Here is a 15,952-nt window from a genome sequence, read left to right as displayed (position 1 = left end):
TAAATAAATCACCAAAGTGTCCCAGGACATACTAGACACCACTAATCTATAGGAAGACTTGCACCAGTTGAGTCCATTTTATTTAGGCAAATATTTCCTTATTAATTCAATACAAACCAACTTCTCAAAATTATATATATATATATATATATATATATATATATATATATATATATATATATATATATATATATATATATATTTTGGTAAATGTGTGTCCATGTTTCCATCATTAACTTACAAAACTTTATTCCAGTTTAAAATGTTAACATACTTCTCCCTTTAAAAAAAATAAAATTGTCAGAATTTTTCTCCTAATTTACTCATTTCTTCTCTTGAAAGAAAAATTAATAATCTCTATGCTCTAAGGTCTATATTTATCTCCTTGAACATTTTCCCACTTCCTTACCAAACAACAAAAACAATAAAGAAATGGAAAGAGAGAGAAAAGAACAACTATAGGCACCAAAGTCTCATCTGATTCATAATAATAGAATGGAAATGATTTTTACAAACTTATGGCATTACATATGAGGACTGCATCTTTCAGAGTTTGAGTTATCAATAGAAAATATAAATTTGTTCAACATTTTCTAGTAAATATTTCATACTGTTTTTCTGTAAATTTTACGGCTTGTCACAGATATATACTTCCTAAATGATGATTCTGTAAAAGGAAGACATTACCCAGTTACACTATAGCTGTCACTTCATACTTACAGCAACTGCCTCCAGGATTTGTTTGACAGCATCTGCAGCATCTCGTTCACTATAATATCCCTTTTCCACAATCCTAAAAAAAAACCATGAAATCCTTCTCAGACACATGCATCCAGTTGAGTAGATGTTAAAAGAAGTTGAATTAACGTTAAAGAAGATTTATCTAAACAATTGCAGCAGGCTACCATGACATGAGGGGAAAGATTTCCATAAGTTGGCACTCTAGAAGTCTTTAGGTTTATTTAGGAAAATGGAAACATTTATTTTGCCTAGGCTTGAAGTTTCCATCCTATTGAGGATAAAAAATTCTTTTTAAACTTTGCATTGCAAATCATTTTAAACATATACTAAGTAGACAATATACCATGAACCATCCCATTTAACTGTCACACTGCTTCAGCAATTATCAATTCATGGCCAATGTTGTTTTATCTATCTAATTAATTACTTCCCCTCCTCCTTTATTATTTTGAAGCAAATATCAGACATCATATAATTTCATTCATAGATATTTAAGGAGGTATATCTAAAAATAAAGGACCTTTTAGAAATCATAACTACAATGCCACTACATCTATAAATTACAATTCCTTAATATTATCAAATATGCAGTGTTTCAACTTTCTAATTATCTTGAACATGTTAAAATTTGTTTGTTTTTTTGAATCAATATCCAAATAAGGTCCATGCAATTGATTGGTTGATATGTCTCTTATTCTCTTTTTACCTGTAGCTCCTCTCTCCCATTCCCTCACTCACTCTCTCTCACCTGCTTTTCTTTTCCAAATAAATGACTTGCTCTTTTTGTATAGATTTGGGCAAGAAATTATTCTTTGAAATTAAAGTCTTTCCTTTTTTAATTTCAAGAATTTTCCTGAGTTAGAATGTTTCATATTTATTTTCTTCCATTGTTTTGGTTTTCTTCTTTGGGGTATGCAATTACACACATATAAGAGGTTTTCTACTTTATGGACCCAAATAAACAAAATAAGAAATGAAAGAAGAGAAATAACAACAAATACCACAGAGATACAAAAAAAAAAATCATAAGAGAATACCATGAACAGTTAAATGCCAAAAAATTTGACAACCTAGAAGAGACAGAAAATTTTCTAGAAACATACAACCTATCAAGACTAAATCAGGAAGAAACAGACAATCTGAACAGGCTGATCAGTAGTATTGAAATTGAATTTGTAATAATAAAAAAAAAAAAACTCCCAGCAAACATAAGTCCAGGAGCAGACAGCTTCACAGGGGAATTGTAGCAAACATATAAAAGAGAATTAATGTCTATCCTTCTCAGACTATTCCAAAAAATTGAAGAGAAGGGAAAACTCCAAAATTTATTCTCTGAGGCCACCATTACCCTGATACCAAAACGCCAAAGACAATACAAAAAAAGAAAATTATAGGCCAATATCTCTGATGAATATAGATGCAAAAATCCTCAATGAAATATTAGCAAACCAAATTCAACAATATATAAAAAAGGATCATACACTATGATCAAGTGGGATTTATTCCAAGGATGCAAGGATGGTTCAATATTTGCAAATCAATCAATGTGATGCACCACATTAACAAAAGGAAGGATAAAAATCACATGATCATCTCAATAGATGCAGAAAAAGCATTTGACAAAATTCAACATCCATTCATGATAAAAACTCTTCATCAAACTGGGTCTAGAAGGAACATATCTCAAAATAATAAAGGCCATTTAAGACAAACCCATAGCTAACATCATACTCAACAGTGAAAAGCTAAAAGCCTTTCTTCTAAAATCAGGAACAAGACAAGGATGTCCATGCCCTCCACTTCTATTTAACACAGCATTGGAAGTCTTAGCCACAGAAATCCAACAAGAAAAAGAAGTAAAATCATCCAAATTGGGGGGGAAGAGGTAAAACTGTAACTATCTGCAGATGACATGATACTATAATATAGAAAATCCTAAAGTCTCTACAAAAAAACTGTAAGAACTAATAAATGAATTCAGGCAAGTTGCAAGATGCAAGATTAATATACAGAAATCTATTGCTTTTCAACACACTAATAATGAACTACCAGAAAGAGAAAGGAAGAAAACAATCCTGTTTAAAATTGTGTCAAAAAGAATAAAATGCCTAGGAATAAACTTAACCAAGGAAGTGAAAGACCTATACTTTGAAAACTATAAAACACTGTTGAAGGAAATTGAAGGTGATACAAAGAAATGAAAAGATATCCCATGTTCTTGGATTGGAAGAATTAATATTGTTAAAATTTCCATACTACCCAAAGCAATCTACAGATTTAATGCAATCCCTATCAAACTACCCATGACATTTTCCACAGGACTAGAATAAATAATCCTAAAATTTCTATGGAACCATAAAAAACCCCAAGTTTTGAAAGCAATCTTGGGAAAAAAGAACAAAGCTGGAGGTATCACGCTCCCTGCCTTCAGACTATATTACAAAGCTACAGTAATCAAAACAGCATGGAACTGGTACAAAAACAGATACATAGATCAATGGAACAGAATAGAGAGCCCAGAAATAAACCTACACACTTATAGTCAATTAATATATGACAAAAGAGGCATGAATATACAATGGAGAAAAGACAGTTCCTTCAATAAGTGGTACTGGGAAAACTGTACAGCTACTTGTAAAAGAATGAGATTAGAACATTTCTTCACGCCATATACAAAAGTAAACTCAAAATGGATTAAAGACATAAGTGTAAGACCTGAAACCATAAAACTCCTAGAAGGGATTGTAAGCAGAACACTCTTTGAAATAAATCATACCAATATTTTATCAGATCTGTCTCCTGAGCAAAAGAAATAAAAGCAAAAGTAAGCAAATGGGACCTAATTAAATTTAAAAGCTTTTGCATTGCAAAGGAAACCACTGACAAAATGAAAAGACGACCTACTGAATGGGAGAAAATATTTGTAAATGATATGAACAATAAGGAATTAATATCTAACATATATAAAGAGCTCATACAAGTCAATATCAGAAAAACAAGCAAGCTGATTAAAAAATGGGCAGAAGACCAGAATAGACATTTACCCAAAGAAGACCTACAGATGGCCAACAGGCACATATAAAGATGCTTAACATCACTGATCATCAGAGAAATGCAAATCAGAATCATAGTGAAATATCACTTCACACCTTTCAGAATGGCTATCATAAAAAACCCCACAAATAACAAGTGTTGGCAAGGATGTGGGAAAAAGGGAACTCTTGTGCACTGTTGGTGGGAATGTAAATTGGTGCAACCATACTGGAAAACAGTATAAAAGTTCTTCCAAAAACTGAAAATAGAACTACCATATGATCCAGCAATTTCACTCCTGGGTATATATCCAAAGAAAACAAAAACACTAATTCAAAAAGTTACATGCACCCCAATGTTCACAGCAGAATTATTTACAATGGCCAAGATATGGAAGCAACCTAAGTGCCCATCAATAGATGAATGGATAAAGATGAGGTATATATACATAATGGAATATTACTCAGCCATTTTCATTCACAATTCGATTTTATCATCCATTCAAATAACTGAGCCAATCCAAATTTAAATGACAGATGCTTTAATTGGGCTTTAGTAGCTGAAACTGCTGAGACACTATACACTTCAAGCTTCTGATGACTTTTAAAATGCCTCCAGTGTACACATGAATATAGGATACTTTTATAACCTCCCTGATGAAAACCTAATATTGAAGTAGCAGCTGAACCCAGAGCCAGCACTTAGTGGTAGAGGCTGCAGGTCTCTCCTCACCATCTTCTTTTGCACTTGGGAAGCACAGCAACATCTGGGTAGAGTTCTAGCTTGGACTTCTGTCTCCTTATCTCTCGGGGTCCATTCCTTAGCACGCTAACTTTTTTTTCTTGTTATGTTTGTATCTTGTTTTTTTGTTTGTGTTGGGCTTTTGTTTTCCCTTTGTGTGTGTGTGGTTTGCAATGATGTACTTGCCTAAACTTTGAATTGCACTTTTTAATAAATATTTGTAACAATTTAAAAAAAAATGAATGAAATTCTGCCATTTGCAACAATGTGAATGGACCTAGAGAGAATTATGCTTTGTGAAATAAGTCAGACAGAGAAAGACAAATATTCTAAGCTATCACTTATATGTGAAATCTAAAAAATAAAACTAATGTATATAACAAAACAGAAACAGATTCACAAAGAGAACAAACAAGTTGTTACCAGTGGGGAGAGGGGAGAAGGGAGGGGCACAATAAGGGTAAAGGATTAAAACACAAACTACTATGTATAAAACAGATAAGCAACAAGGATATATTGAACAGCACAGGTAAATATAGCCATTGCTTTGTAATAACTTTAAGTGGAGTATAATCTACAAAAATATTTAATCACTATGTTGTACACCTGAAACTAATATTGTAAAACAAGCATACTTTAAAGTTTTTCTACTTTTGATTTACATTGTTCTTCTTACTATGATTTTCTTAATTTTAGTTTATTTTGCAATATTAAGTTATAATTTCATCTATTTTGTGGGCATATCCTCCCGACATGCTTTCACTGTCTAAGGGGACCCTATTCTTCTCCTTATTTTCTGTCCTCTTATAATCACTTTGTATTGTAATTAACTGAGCCACATCTCTGCTGTTTAAGTTAAATTTGTTTTCTTAACCTTTTGACAGAGTGATAGGTCAGAATATCTATTCTAGTTTCATGGCTCTCGACTTTCTGGTTACTTTCATGAAGCGTTCAAAAATTGGACCTCATACTTTCTGAGATCTCTTCTCTATCTGGAACATCATTCCCTTTCCTCTACCATCTCTACTCTGATTACTAAAGTCTCTTTCCAGAAGTTTCTCCTAAACACAGGTTTTTTTTCCCCCCAAAGAGGCTTTAGATATTAATTTCATGAGTTCACAGGGCCTTGACTGCATTAGTCTCTTCAAACCTTACTGTGGGTGTAGCCCTCGCACTTCTCGAAAATTTGCATACCAAAAAGCCCACAGCTTTCTTCTTATACTGGCCCATCCTGCTCCCAAAGATTTGGAGATTTTAGAGATTTGAGTGTTCTCCTATTCTTAGTTCCATCAGATGCTTTCTTGCTTCCTTTGCTTCTTCTTACATAAATGCTAATACCATGTGGCTCTTGCAAACTGTCATTAGTTTGTCCTCATTCACTCATATTTTAGCTTCATGGAGATACCTTGTCATCTGGTTTTGCTATAGATATTGTCAGTGAGGTTTTGGTTTTTTAGTCCTAGTTTCTCTGTCTATTCTTATGGGGATATTTGGGAAGACTGAAAGACTACTTTGTTGTGGTTTCTGTCTTCCCAGAATTTCAAGAGAAAACATAGTTTTGATAGACTGTAGATCACCAACTTGCACAAGATGTTTTCAGCTGACAAAAAGTTGTGGTAAAGACATTTGAAAAAGGTCAATTCAAAACATGAGACACAACAACAAAAAACAATTCTAAAAAATTGTTGACTTTTTGTAATTTTGGATTGAAATTTTTCTTAGATGGTTAGTACCACAAATAGTATAGTTATTTTTCAGAAAGTACCTTCTTTCTTTAATGTTGCAGCAAGAAGTTTTAAGTTCTCAAAGTAGCTGGTGTTAGAAGCTGAATTTTGAAAATGTTTACAAAATAGGGCATGAACAGAACAGATAGGACAAAATAAAAAGATGTATTACAAGAAGATACCTTAATGATCATAATTATTAAGATCCAGAAAAACTATATTGATGCAAAAATTCCAACGACTTTCTCCATTCAATTATTTTGAACGTTGCCAAGAAACACAAACTCATCATATTTTTAAAGGATGAAAGATGGAATATCCTTCCTCACCTTTTTATTTATTGGATACCTGTTATGCACCAGGGTCAAATAAAATGTGAAAATAGATTAAAATATTCAGAGGGTTATTATTAATTGGCCCTTAAAAATAAGTTTTCATATGATATTTCCTTAGAATATGAATTTTTCCAACTCATGATTAAGTTACATAATCTACTTACTAAAATTTTAATTGAAATGGTTTCTTGAACTATACTTTCTGAACATTGTTAAATGGAGTATGAGAGAAGGGGAAAAGAAGGACTATTGTGTCAGTGTAAGTTGAGAAAGTCGGCTACCATTGTATCATTCTCTGCGTTGCTCTCTAAATGTGGATTCTGTGGTACATCCATCAGCCAACACAAATGTAATTAGTGCGTCCTCTGTGTGCTGCACCTGCGTGGTTTTCTCCAGTTGTTAAAGGAAGGGAGTTGTTACAAAGATGATGGAAAAGAATGGCTGATAATTAACTTTTTTTTCCATCTCCCATTCTCCCCAGAAGGGGAGAGAATCAATTACCTCCTGCCTGCCATAAACAGTGTGGATTTTCCCATAGTCACTCTTCAAGACTAGAGCTTTACCACAACAGCTTTGTGATACCCCTCCAGGGAGTGCTACTCATGGCTTAGTTTATGCAAGAAGTATTCTTCAGGGTTGTTACAGAACCAACTTGCACAACCATGTGCAGCCTTCCTGATGGGAATCCCTCCTTGTCTGTTAAATACACATGAGTTCTTATGAGCATCCCCACCCCTTAGAAAGGAAGTGCTTCAGCCACTAGAATTTCCTCTCTATCATTTGCTTTATTATGAAGTCTCAAGCTTTGACCTAAATATGATATTTATGCATTTTCATTTTGATATAATTTAGGGTTAAATGCCTGTGTTCAGAACATGTCCTTGTGTGAATGTCTAGTGACTGGCTGGATGGAGGAGTGAATTTTCTTGGGAGCTGTTTTCAGGTAGCATAGAGTTAAGACTAGTAGGTGTAAGAAGAATGGTGAAAATTTCATTAATTTTCTATAATATATATGTTAAATTAGTAATATGCTTCATCTAATTAATGGAGAGGATGCATTCTAACAAATATATCCATTCATTTACTTATTCAATAAATATTATGGAATGACCACTATGTGCTGGGCGCTCAGTAGTAAACCAGACATGGCCTCTGCACTCATGGGGTTTCTCTTGGTATGAGTAGACAGACAACAGTCAACACAGTGTGCTAAACGCTGTGATAGAGATATTAGAGAATGGCCTGGGAGCTCCTAGAAAGAGCAGGCAATTTATTCTGAAGGCTATGCAGGGTGAGAAAAGGATTCCGGAGGTAGTTCAGACCTGAAGGACGTACAGAAGTTTTCTAGCTGTAGGGAGAGTGGGAGCTGGGGGTAGGATAGGTGTAGGGGAGGAGTATGGGATTGGAGAGAAGGGAAACTGTTCTAAGAGAAAGGACCAAGACTACGGTGAGGATTAGATTGTGAGGATGGGGTAATGATATTTAATTAATATTTTAAACTGCCTAATGTGAGCCAGGTACTTGCTGGATTTAATAAAGAATAAGATTTGGGTTCTGCCCCAGATGAGACCACAGATAGTAGAGAAATTACTAATAAATACCTAATCATAGATGTAATATATGTTATACTAAGGTTTGTACAGCCAAGAGATTTATGAATTTTTTTGTCAGAAACATCTCTAGAGCAGACGTGGGGCAGGAGCACAAATGCAGGTGCCTTCCCCACCTCATCTCATGTGAACTCTCCACCCCATAGTTTGGTCCTACCATCAGAACTCAACTGTTTCTCTTCCAGGCTCCTTCTGCTAAAAGGAATTTTGTTCCCAGCTGATTTGTTCATCAGAGAGTCACAGGGATAGGTCTCTGAAACTCAGACATTCAATTTAAAATATTTTATAAGTTGAGCCAGGCCATCCATGACTGACTAGGAAGAGCAATAGCAGGGAACTTCTCAAGTTGCAAATGCACGTTTGTAACTTAGAGCTAAGGCTGTAGGTGAAGATATTAGTGACCAAGCAAAGGAAAGTGAAATCGTGCAATCTTTTTCTCTTCATTTAGGTAGCAAGACTACAGCAGATGTGTTTGGTCGATGTCTTCTGCTAGGTATTGTGGGAAAAATTCTTAGCCTTCTCACTAGACTATTGCTTTGATCACCCATGGAGCCTCGCTCCAAGCCTTGCTCCTAGTAGGCGGTCAATAAATATTTGTGGAATCAATACTAATTGCTACGTGAATGGATGCCAGAAAAATTTCACACTGTGGACATCTGGACAACTCCTTTGCCTATGTTCCTTATCATGTAGAACAAAAGTACTGGACTGGGAAGTGATGCTCACTTGTTGCAAGCACACTGGCCATGGATCCAGAGAGAGAACTGCTGTATGTATTCATGCTTCCCAAAGCAACATGCAACAGGTAGAAATGTGATTGTTGTCCTTAGGAATAAACTCACAGTTACATAGTTCCTAGATATTATTGTAATAACATGGATCATTTTAGAAACTTATTTTGAACAAAATCAAAGTGATTCAATTCAGCAAAATAGAGTATTTGTTTCATGAGGCAACAAATAACAATTCCTACAAAAAATTTAGTTGAAATTAAAAAAAAAATGCCAATTAAGTTGAACCACATATACACAGTTAAGAGTTTATAGCTTTATGCAAAATATACTAGTACTTCAATTTTTAGAAGCAACAATACATCCAATCATTATAGGGGTTTTAGAGCTGTAAAAATAAGAGAACAATTTTGGTTGATATTTTTGTCTTTTGTATTTAAACATACTTATCGCTATATTTCTCTTCAGATTTAGTAACTTCCTTTTCATGTTTCTTACATAATAAGAAGGCAGTTAAGATGCTACCAGCGCTTTAAGATCATTTTCAAAGGACCAGGGCCATGTAGTTTGTAGCTATGCTGCACAATTTCCTGTTGCTCCATTGTAAGCTGTGCTAAAAATAAAATCTCTCCTAGGATTTTAATCACAACACTGACCCAAAAGTCTGCCCTGGTGTCCCAGTTCCTACAGGTCTCTCAGTCACTAACAGGCCTAGCTACATCTGGAGATCTGGGAAGGAATCACAATGGGGTGTGTTTCCTTCGACTCTCAGGCTGTGATTCTTTGGCCTCAATAGGAGTTATCACTCCAAGACCATGCCTTTTACTTCCACTGTTTGCTATGTTGGCCCACATGCTCTTTCCCACAGTTGGGACTGTTTTTCTTCTCATCATTTTAAACTTGTAGGATGAGAAAACACAGGCAACGCCTATTTCTCTCCAAGGATCTGCTTTAAAATATGACTTTTGTACATTTGCTTCTGTCACCTTAATTGCTGCAAATTGAATTGAGCTCATCTCCAGCCCAGCAGTTAGCACAGGCAATGCAGCTGAAGAGCTCTAATCCAATCATATCCTGAGGCCCTCAGACTTCCTGGCACAAAGATTAAGAGCCCTACTGCTCTCCCCACCAATGGCAGCTTTTTCTTAAATGGAGATGTTATTAGATGACTGTAAGTTTATATGAGAAAGACATTGGTCTGGTGAAAATGTGTACTGAAGGATTGAATGTCACAGGGTAAAAGCCCCAAATAATATGAGTTTCAGGAACCAAGTTTTAAGGGCTGCCAGTACATCATTATGCTGCTACATAAAAAACTGTATTTAAATGAATTCCGCTGTACCCTGTGTAAATCTACCACTCCTACATAAGCTTCATTCACTGCTTTTTCTTATTACATTCATGTCACCTTTGTCTGTATTGATGCTTTTTCTAAGAACTCTCCCAAAGAGTATTAAACTCATATGCTTTAAAAAAACAGTTTCAAAGGGTACTACTAGCACCTGTTAAATTTGAGAAGCTAGGGAGAGAGTGAGGGAATTGTGGATCATTGTGGGTGCTGGCCAAGGAGTTGACAGTATAGGAGAAAGAGGAGGCCAAATCAAATTGTAGACCTGGCAATGGGCCTAAGGGATTCCCAGTCCAATTCTCTCATACTGTAAATGAAAAGCCTGACCCAAAGATATATAAATTGCCCAAGAGCATAGAGTTTATTCAATCATTCATCTGACAAATATCTAAAAATTGCTTGCTTTCTGTCTAGAACAGCTTCTAAGATGGACATGAAGATACTCATATCTAATCCCCCCGTCAGTGTGCTCTGCCTTGGACATCACTTTGCCCTTCCCTCTACCCTTCACCTGCTAATTTTCTATTTCCCATTTAAGATTCAGCTCAAAAGGCTCTATTAGCTCCCTGAAGTCATTTCTGGCTTAGAAGACCCCCTTAATTTGTAACCAATGTACTGTGTTTATGCCCCAATTATAGCATTTATCTTCCCCACATGAATCCTTACAGCCAAATTTGTGACCAGTCTCTAGCAAATGCAAAGTATCTTGTGATAGGTTTTTTGTGTACTACTGATTCTTATCTTTATTTTTTTAGTCCCTTGTCATCCTTTATTTTTTTATCTTGTGATAGTGTGGTTGTCTCTATAAGCCTAGTACACTTTTTTGGAGGTGATGGTAGTATTGAAAGTAATATTTGGGTCCATATCACAGTTTACTTTCCCTCTTCTAGACCATGAGCTACTTGAGGGTGAAGACAACGTCCTCTGGTTAACACGGTGGTGAGAAGAGAATAAAGTGGGTAGTGAATCTGAAATGGTAGAATGAGGCCAGACTATAAGGGGTTTTGTTTGCCATGTTTAGAAGAATTTACTTGAACTAAAAGTAGTGAGTAGGCTTCTGGGCTGATCTGTGATCAAATGAGTGCTTTAAACATAGATGGATGGAAGAGAGTGAAACTAATGCCAGTTAGGAGTCTATTGCAATGGGAAAGAGAAGGTGAAGGCTCAAAAGGACAGAAGCAATGGGAAAGGGGAGAGGGAATGGATTTGAGAGCTGCTCACAGAAAGAATTATGGGGAGGGGGGCAGGGAGAAGTGAGAGGAAGAGGGAGAAATCAGTGATTAGCTTAGCTATTAAGTCAGTTCACAGAGGTAGGGAGGAAAAGCAAGATTGAGAGTTGAGGGAAAGATGCTGAGTTCATTTGAGGACATATTGATTTAGAGGTGCCTATGGGACTTGTAGGTGAAAATGTCTAGCAGATTGTTGAAAATACTGTTTCCATCTCTGCTGAGACAACAGTCACCAATGTGTCTGAAGCCACAGGAGAGCATCCAATTTACCTATGGAGAATGTATGAAGAACTTTAGGAAAGGCAGACATTTCAGGGATGAAAAGAGGAAGAGGAACTCAAGAAAGGGATCAAGATAAAGAAAACCAAAAAGTAAGATAAAAACCAAGGGAAGAAGATGCTGTCAAAAACTGTACTAAAGATATGGAGAGATTTAACCAACAATATAAACTAACACAGACCAGATTCTCCAAAAACACACAGCCTCTGGCCTCGGCAGATCCTTAGTGCTTCTGGCAGATCCTTAGTGCTTCTGGAAATTCTTGCCCTTGTCTGTTCTCACATTTCCAAACTTTACCACTTCTTTCCTCAAGTGTTCTATTCCATTCTCTCCCAGCCATTGTTAGGAGATCAACTTCTCTTCAACAACACTGAAAGAATAGAACCTATCAAGTCTGAGCTACTTAAACCTCTTACACTCTCCTCTCTCCCAACACAATCCCATTCCCAGCCCTAGGCAACCACTGCTTTGCTTTCTGTCTCTATAGGTTTGCCCCTTCTGGAAATTCCAGATAAATGGATTCATAAAATATGTAGTCTTTCCTGTCTGGTTTTTTTTTTTTTTTAACTTAGCATAATGTTTTTGAGGTTCATCCATATTACAGTATATATCAAAAGAACATTCCTTTTCATTGGTGAATGATATTCCATTGTACATTTTATTTGTTCATTTGCCTGTTTATGGACAATATAAGTTATTTCCTCTCCTTGAACACACCCTACTCTGTCTGCAGGCATCCATTTGAGCCTGTTGTGATGCCCCCATGGGACTCTGACCAGGAGTCTCATATCTTTTCCCAACATCCATGAAGGTGTACAAGGCTAACTTGTTAGTTTGTAAGTAGGCTAGAATTATATCCCAGCCCTGATATTAAGTCCTCTTTTTCAAAATTGTTGCGACTATTGTAGGTCCTTTGATTCTTCTGCAGCTTGACTATGCTTCTGAGGAAGAGGGAAACTTTTTTTAAAACAAATCCTTTTAAGTGGCTCTAGATCTTATTCCTTCAGTGTCTTCTCTGGGATGTTCCAAATAAAAGTCCCTCTCACACAGATCTCTCCTGCTTCCCCATCCTGTAGCCTCCTTCTCATCAGCAAATTAATGTGTTACCAGCGTGCCAGTTTAAGATAATAAATAAGCCTCCATTTATCCTGTGTCCTTTTCTACTACCTCACTTTTATTTTTCCCTTTAGAGCCAAGCTTCTGGGAAAAGTAGACTTTAAATCTAGTCCAAATCTAAGTATATGTTTTCTTCATATGTAGCCAGATAAAACTGCATAAGGGAAGATGTATTTAAGATATCCATGGTTGAAAAACAAGTGTATATATATATATATATATATATATATATATATATATATATATATTAACGTTTAAGTTAAGCCAACACTTAAGCAGAACAAAATGTTACATTACTAATTTGAAGTTTTATTTTTACGTATTAAGAGTACTGGCATTTGCTTACATAGCAGCAGCATGGCATGGTAGAAAAATCATGTTTGGAATCCAACATACTTGAGTCCAGTTTCATTTAATTATTGTTGTTGTAATTATTAGATCCAATGTAAACTGAGTGACCTAATGGTAGTTAACGGAACACTCTGATCCTCAGTTATCTGGTCTACAAAATGTATATATATCAAGGCCTACCTTGTATATGTGTTTCTGTGAGGATTAAATGAGATCATGGTTAGTAAAATGCCCTGCCACTGCAAGGACCCCAAAAGGCACTCACAAATGGCCCTCATTATAGTGACCAATTATCCTTTTAGACAATAAGATTTTATAGGTCTTCACTTTAGACAATTACATTAATGACTAATTTTTGACACAATAGTCTTCACAAATTCAGATGTGTTCTGATTTTGGTTAACGAGAATACCAACCATGACACAACTCCATGGAGACTGGAGAAAAGACCTAAGTTCCATTTCTAGAATCTTTTCCTAATGACAATGTCCTGAAAATTCCATTTACTTCCACCAACAGTAAGAGACCCAAGAATGCTGAAGTAGAAATGACTATTAGGACTGATATACTAGGACTCTGTCAGGTAATTAATGGGGTAAATTCATAATCCGCAAACATAAGCACTACTTCTCCTGCATGTTGATGACTTGTTGTTTGGAAAGAGAATATTTTCACTTTTGGGAAACGAAAAAAAAAAAGTTTGTAGTCAGACAGATGTGAGTTTCAGGCCTGACTTTATGACTTATCAATTTCTACAGTTGGTGTTCTTGAAAAAAATGGGGATAATGCCTTAGAAAAACATGAAGGGTGATTGAGTGAGTTAAATACATACACAGTTTTGCATAGGACCAACCAATACATCAGGGATTCTCCATAAACACAATAAACAATAGTTTATTCCCTTGGAAATGATTTAAAAGGGGCTAACTGGATTTAATAAGAAAGACAGTGAGGTCATATGAGGAGGAAGAGTTGGATGAAAAGACACACCAGCTGCCTATTTGGGGAAGATCATTTACCTTGACTCATTCTCAGTTTCCACATCTGTATAGTGGGGACAATGCTCTTCATCTGCTTGCCCCAAAGGGTTGACATAAAAAAGGAAGACACACTAGTGTCTGTGAAAGAACTTGTAAAACCACATGTACTGAATTTTTGCTCTCAGTAATGGTGGGGTAGACAAGCGTACAGGCAAGAACAATGAAAACAAGCTAAATAAAATACATTTTAAAGTATATTTGAAGACATCTCAGAGTTACCAAGGAAGTTAAGGCTTTAGGAGCCAAGATCTAGAAGAGAAGAAAAACCCAGAAAAGCAAACCTGATATCTGATGCCTATGCTTTCCCTTTAAAGGCATTTACTGATTCTAAATCAGTAGCTGATGGGCCATCTCACAGGGTAGAGGGAACAGAAGCTAGCATTTAGGGTCTGTCTGTCAAGGAAGGGGGGCCCTGGCAAAATCCCCTGGCTAAAATTGGGACCCTTAAAGAGCAAAACCCTATGAGCAACAGTTGACAAGAAATAGATCCACCCTCAGGAAGCCCAGCTTTGAATCAGTCCACTGCCTGATTAGATTAAAGTGATCTGTTCCTTACCTTAACTGCCTGCTGGAGCAAAATAAAATCTGCTCTTTTGGAAGGCAACAACATTTAAAGCCTCAAATTCTAAAACCTTTTATACATAATGTTTAGCATTTGAACAAACATAATCTAGCAAGCAAAAACACAAGGAGAAAACAGAAAAAAAAAGACAATTAAAAATTCACAAGATATTCTGATACTGGAGTTAGACAAAAATCAGAAAAAAAAAAAAAAACCTTAAAAAAAATTTAATTAGAAGACCAGAAGGACACTGCTAAATTAGTTATCTTAAAATACAATCATTTTCTGGAAAAAAAATACTTGAAAATTTACTCTTAAACAACCTCAGAACTTGTCCACTTAAAAAGTTCAATAAATTTATAAGAATTGTGACTAGATTGAGAAAGACGGAACAGAAAACGTTCTGGAGGTTTTTCCATGATATCGTAATTTTGTGGAAATTTTTTGGGGGGATTTTCTTGGACACAAAATATCACTGATTTTAATCCCTAAAATTGTAATCCATTGTCCTATGCAATTTACTATTCATACTCTACATGAAACAGCAGATTCCACTTGGATTTACCATGTTTCGGTTTTTAGGAGCACCGTAGAACAGATCTTTTGTTAATAAAATACAACCATTTTGACTACAGTGGACTAACATAATTATCTCTTCATCAGTTGCTCCATTAGTTCATTCATTAGATACTATTAGAGTCATCCTTAGACCAGAAATGAATTTCTATCATTACAATTAAATATGTTTGGTTTTTGACCTAAGTACAGGAAAAAGAGACCATATTATGATTTTTAACTCTCAAGAAAGAAAGCAATAAATGGATAATAATGCAGGATATGTTTTCAGTTTGATACAAATTTAAAGATAACTGTAGAATTAAGTAACTTAATGGCAACAGATATGTGGACAACAACATTCAGGGGGAAAAAAGCCTATTATCCACGACCACTAAGAGTTTATAGAGTAGTTGAGTGCTCTACTGGCTGTCTGCCATTCTTTAGATGTCCTCTGTTAAATCCAAATATTTCATCCATTTATCACTGTAAATGAAATTTATCAACAGCATTTAGTTTTCCACTCTTATCTATAGCTGAATTAACTCTATTCCATC

At 35.5% G+C, this 15,952-nt stretch overlaps 1 protein-coding gene across 6 annotated transcripts in view; it reads right to left on the bottom strand.

Annotated features, from left to right (window-relative positions):
* Window positions 1-15,952, bottom strand: part of CAMK4 (calcium/calmodulin dependent protein kinase IV) — a 243,484-nt gene that overhangs the window by 74,764 nt on the left and 152,768 nt on the right. For all 6 annotated transcript variants that reach the window (XR_014239587.1, XM_082377466.1, XM_082377465.1 and 3 more), the window contains one exon: window positions 721-793. Coding sequence is in view for 5 of the 6 variants with exons in the window: in XM_082377466.1 (XP_082233592.1) it covers window positions 721-793 (73 nt within the window). In the remaining variant the exon portion in view is untranslated. The remainder of the gene's footprint in view (window positions 1-720; window positions 794-15,952) is intronic.

This window comes from Balaenoptera borealis (assembly GCF_965194805.1).
Source record: "Balaenoptera borealis genome assembly, chromosome: 2".
Taxonomy (NCBI): domain Eukaryota; kingdom Metazoa; phylum Chordata; class Mammalia; order Artiodactyla; family Balaenopteridae; genus Balaenoptera; species Balaenoptera borealis.
Note: the sequence above shows the minus strand (reverse complement) of the source record. Positions and strands in the feature narration are given on the sequence as shown.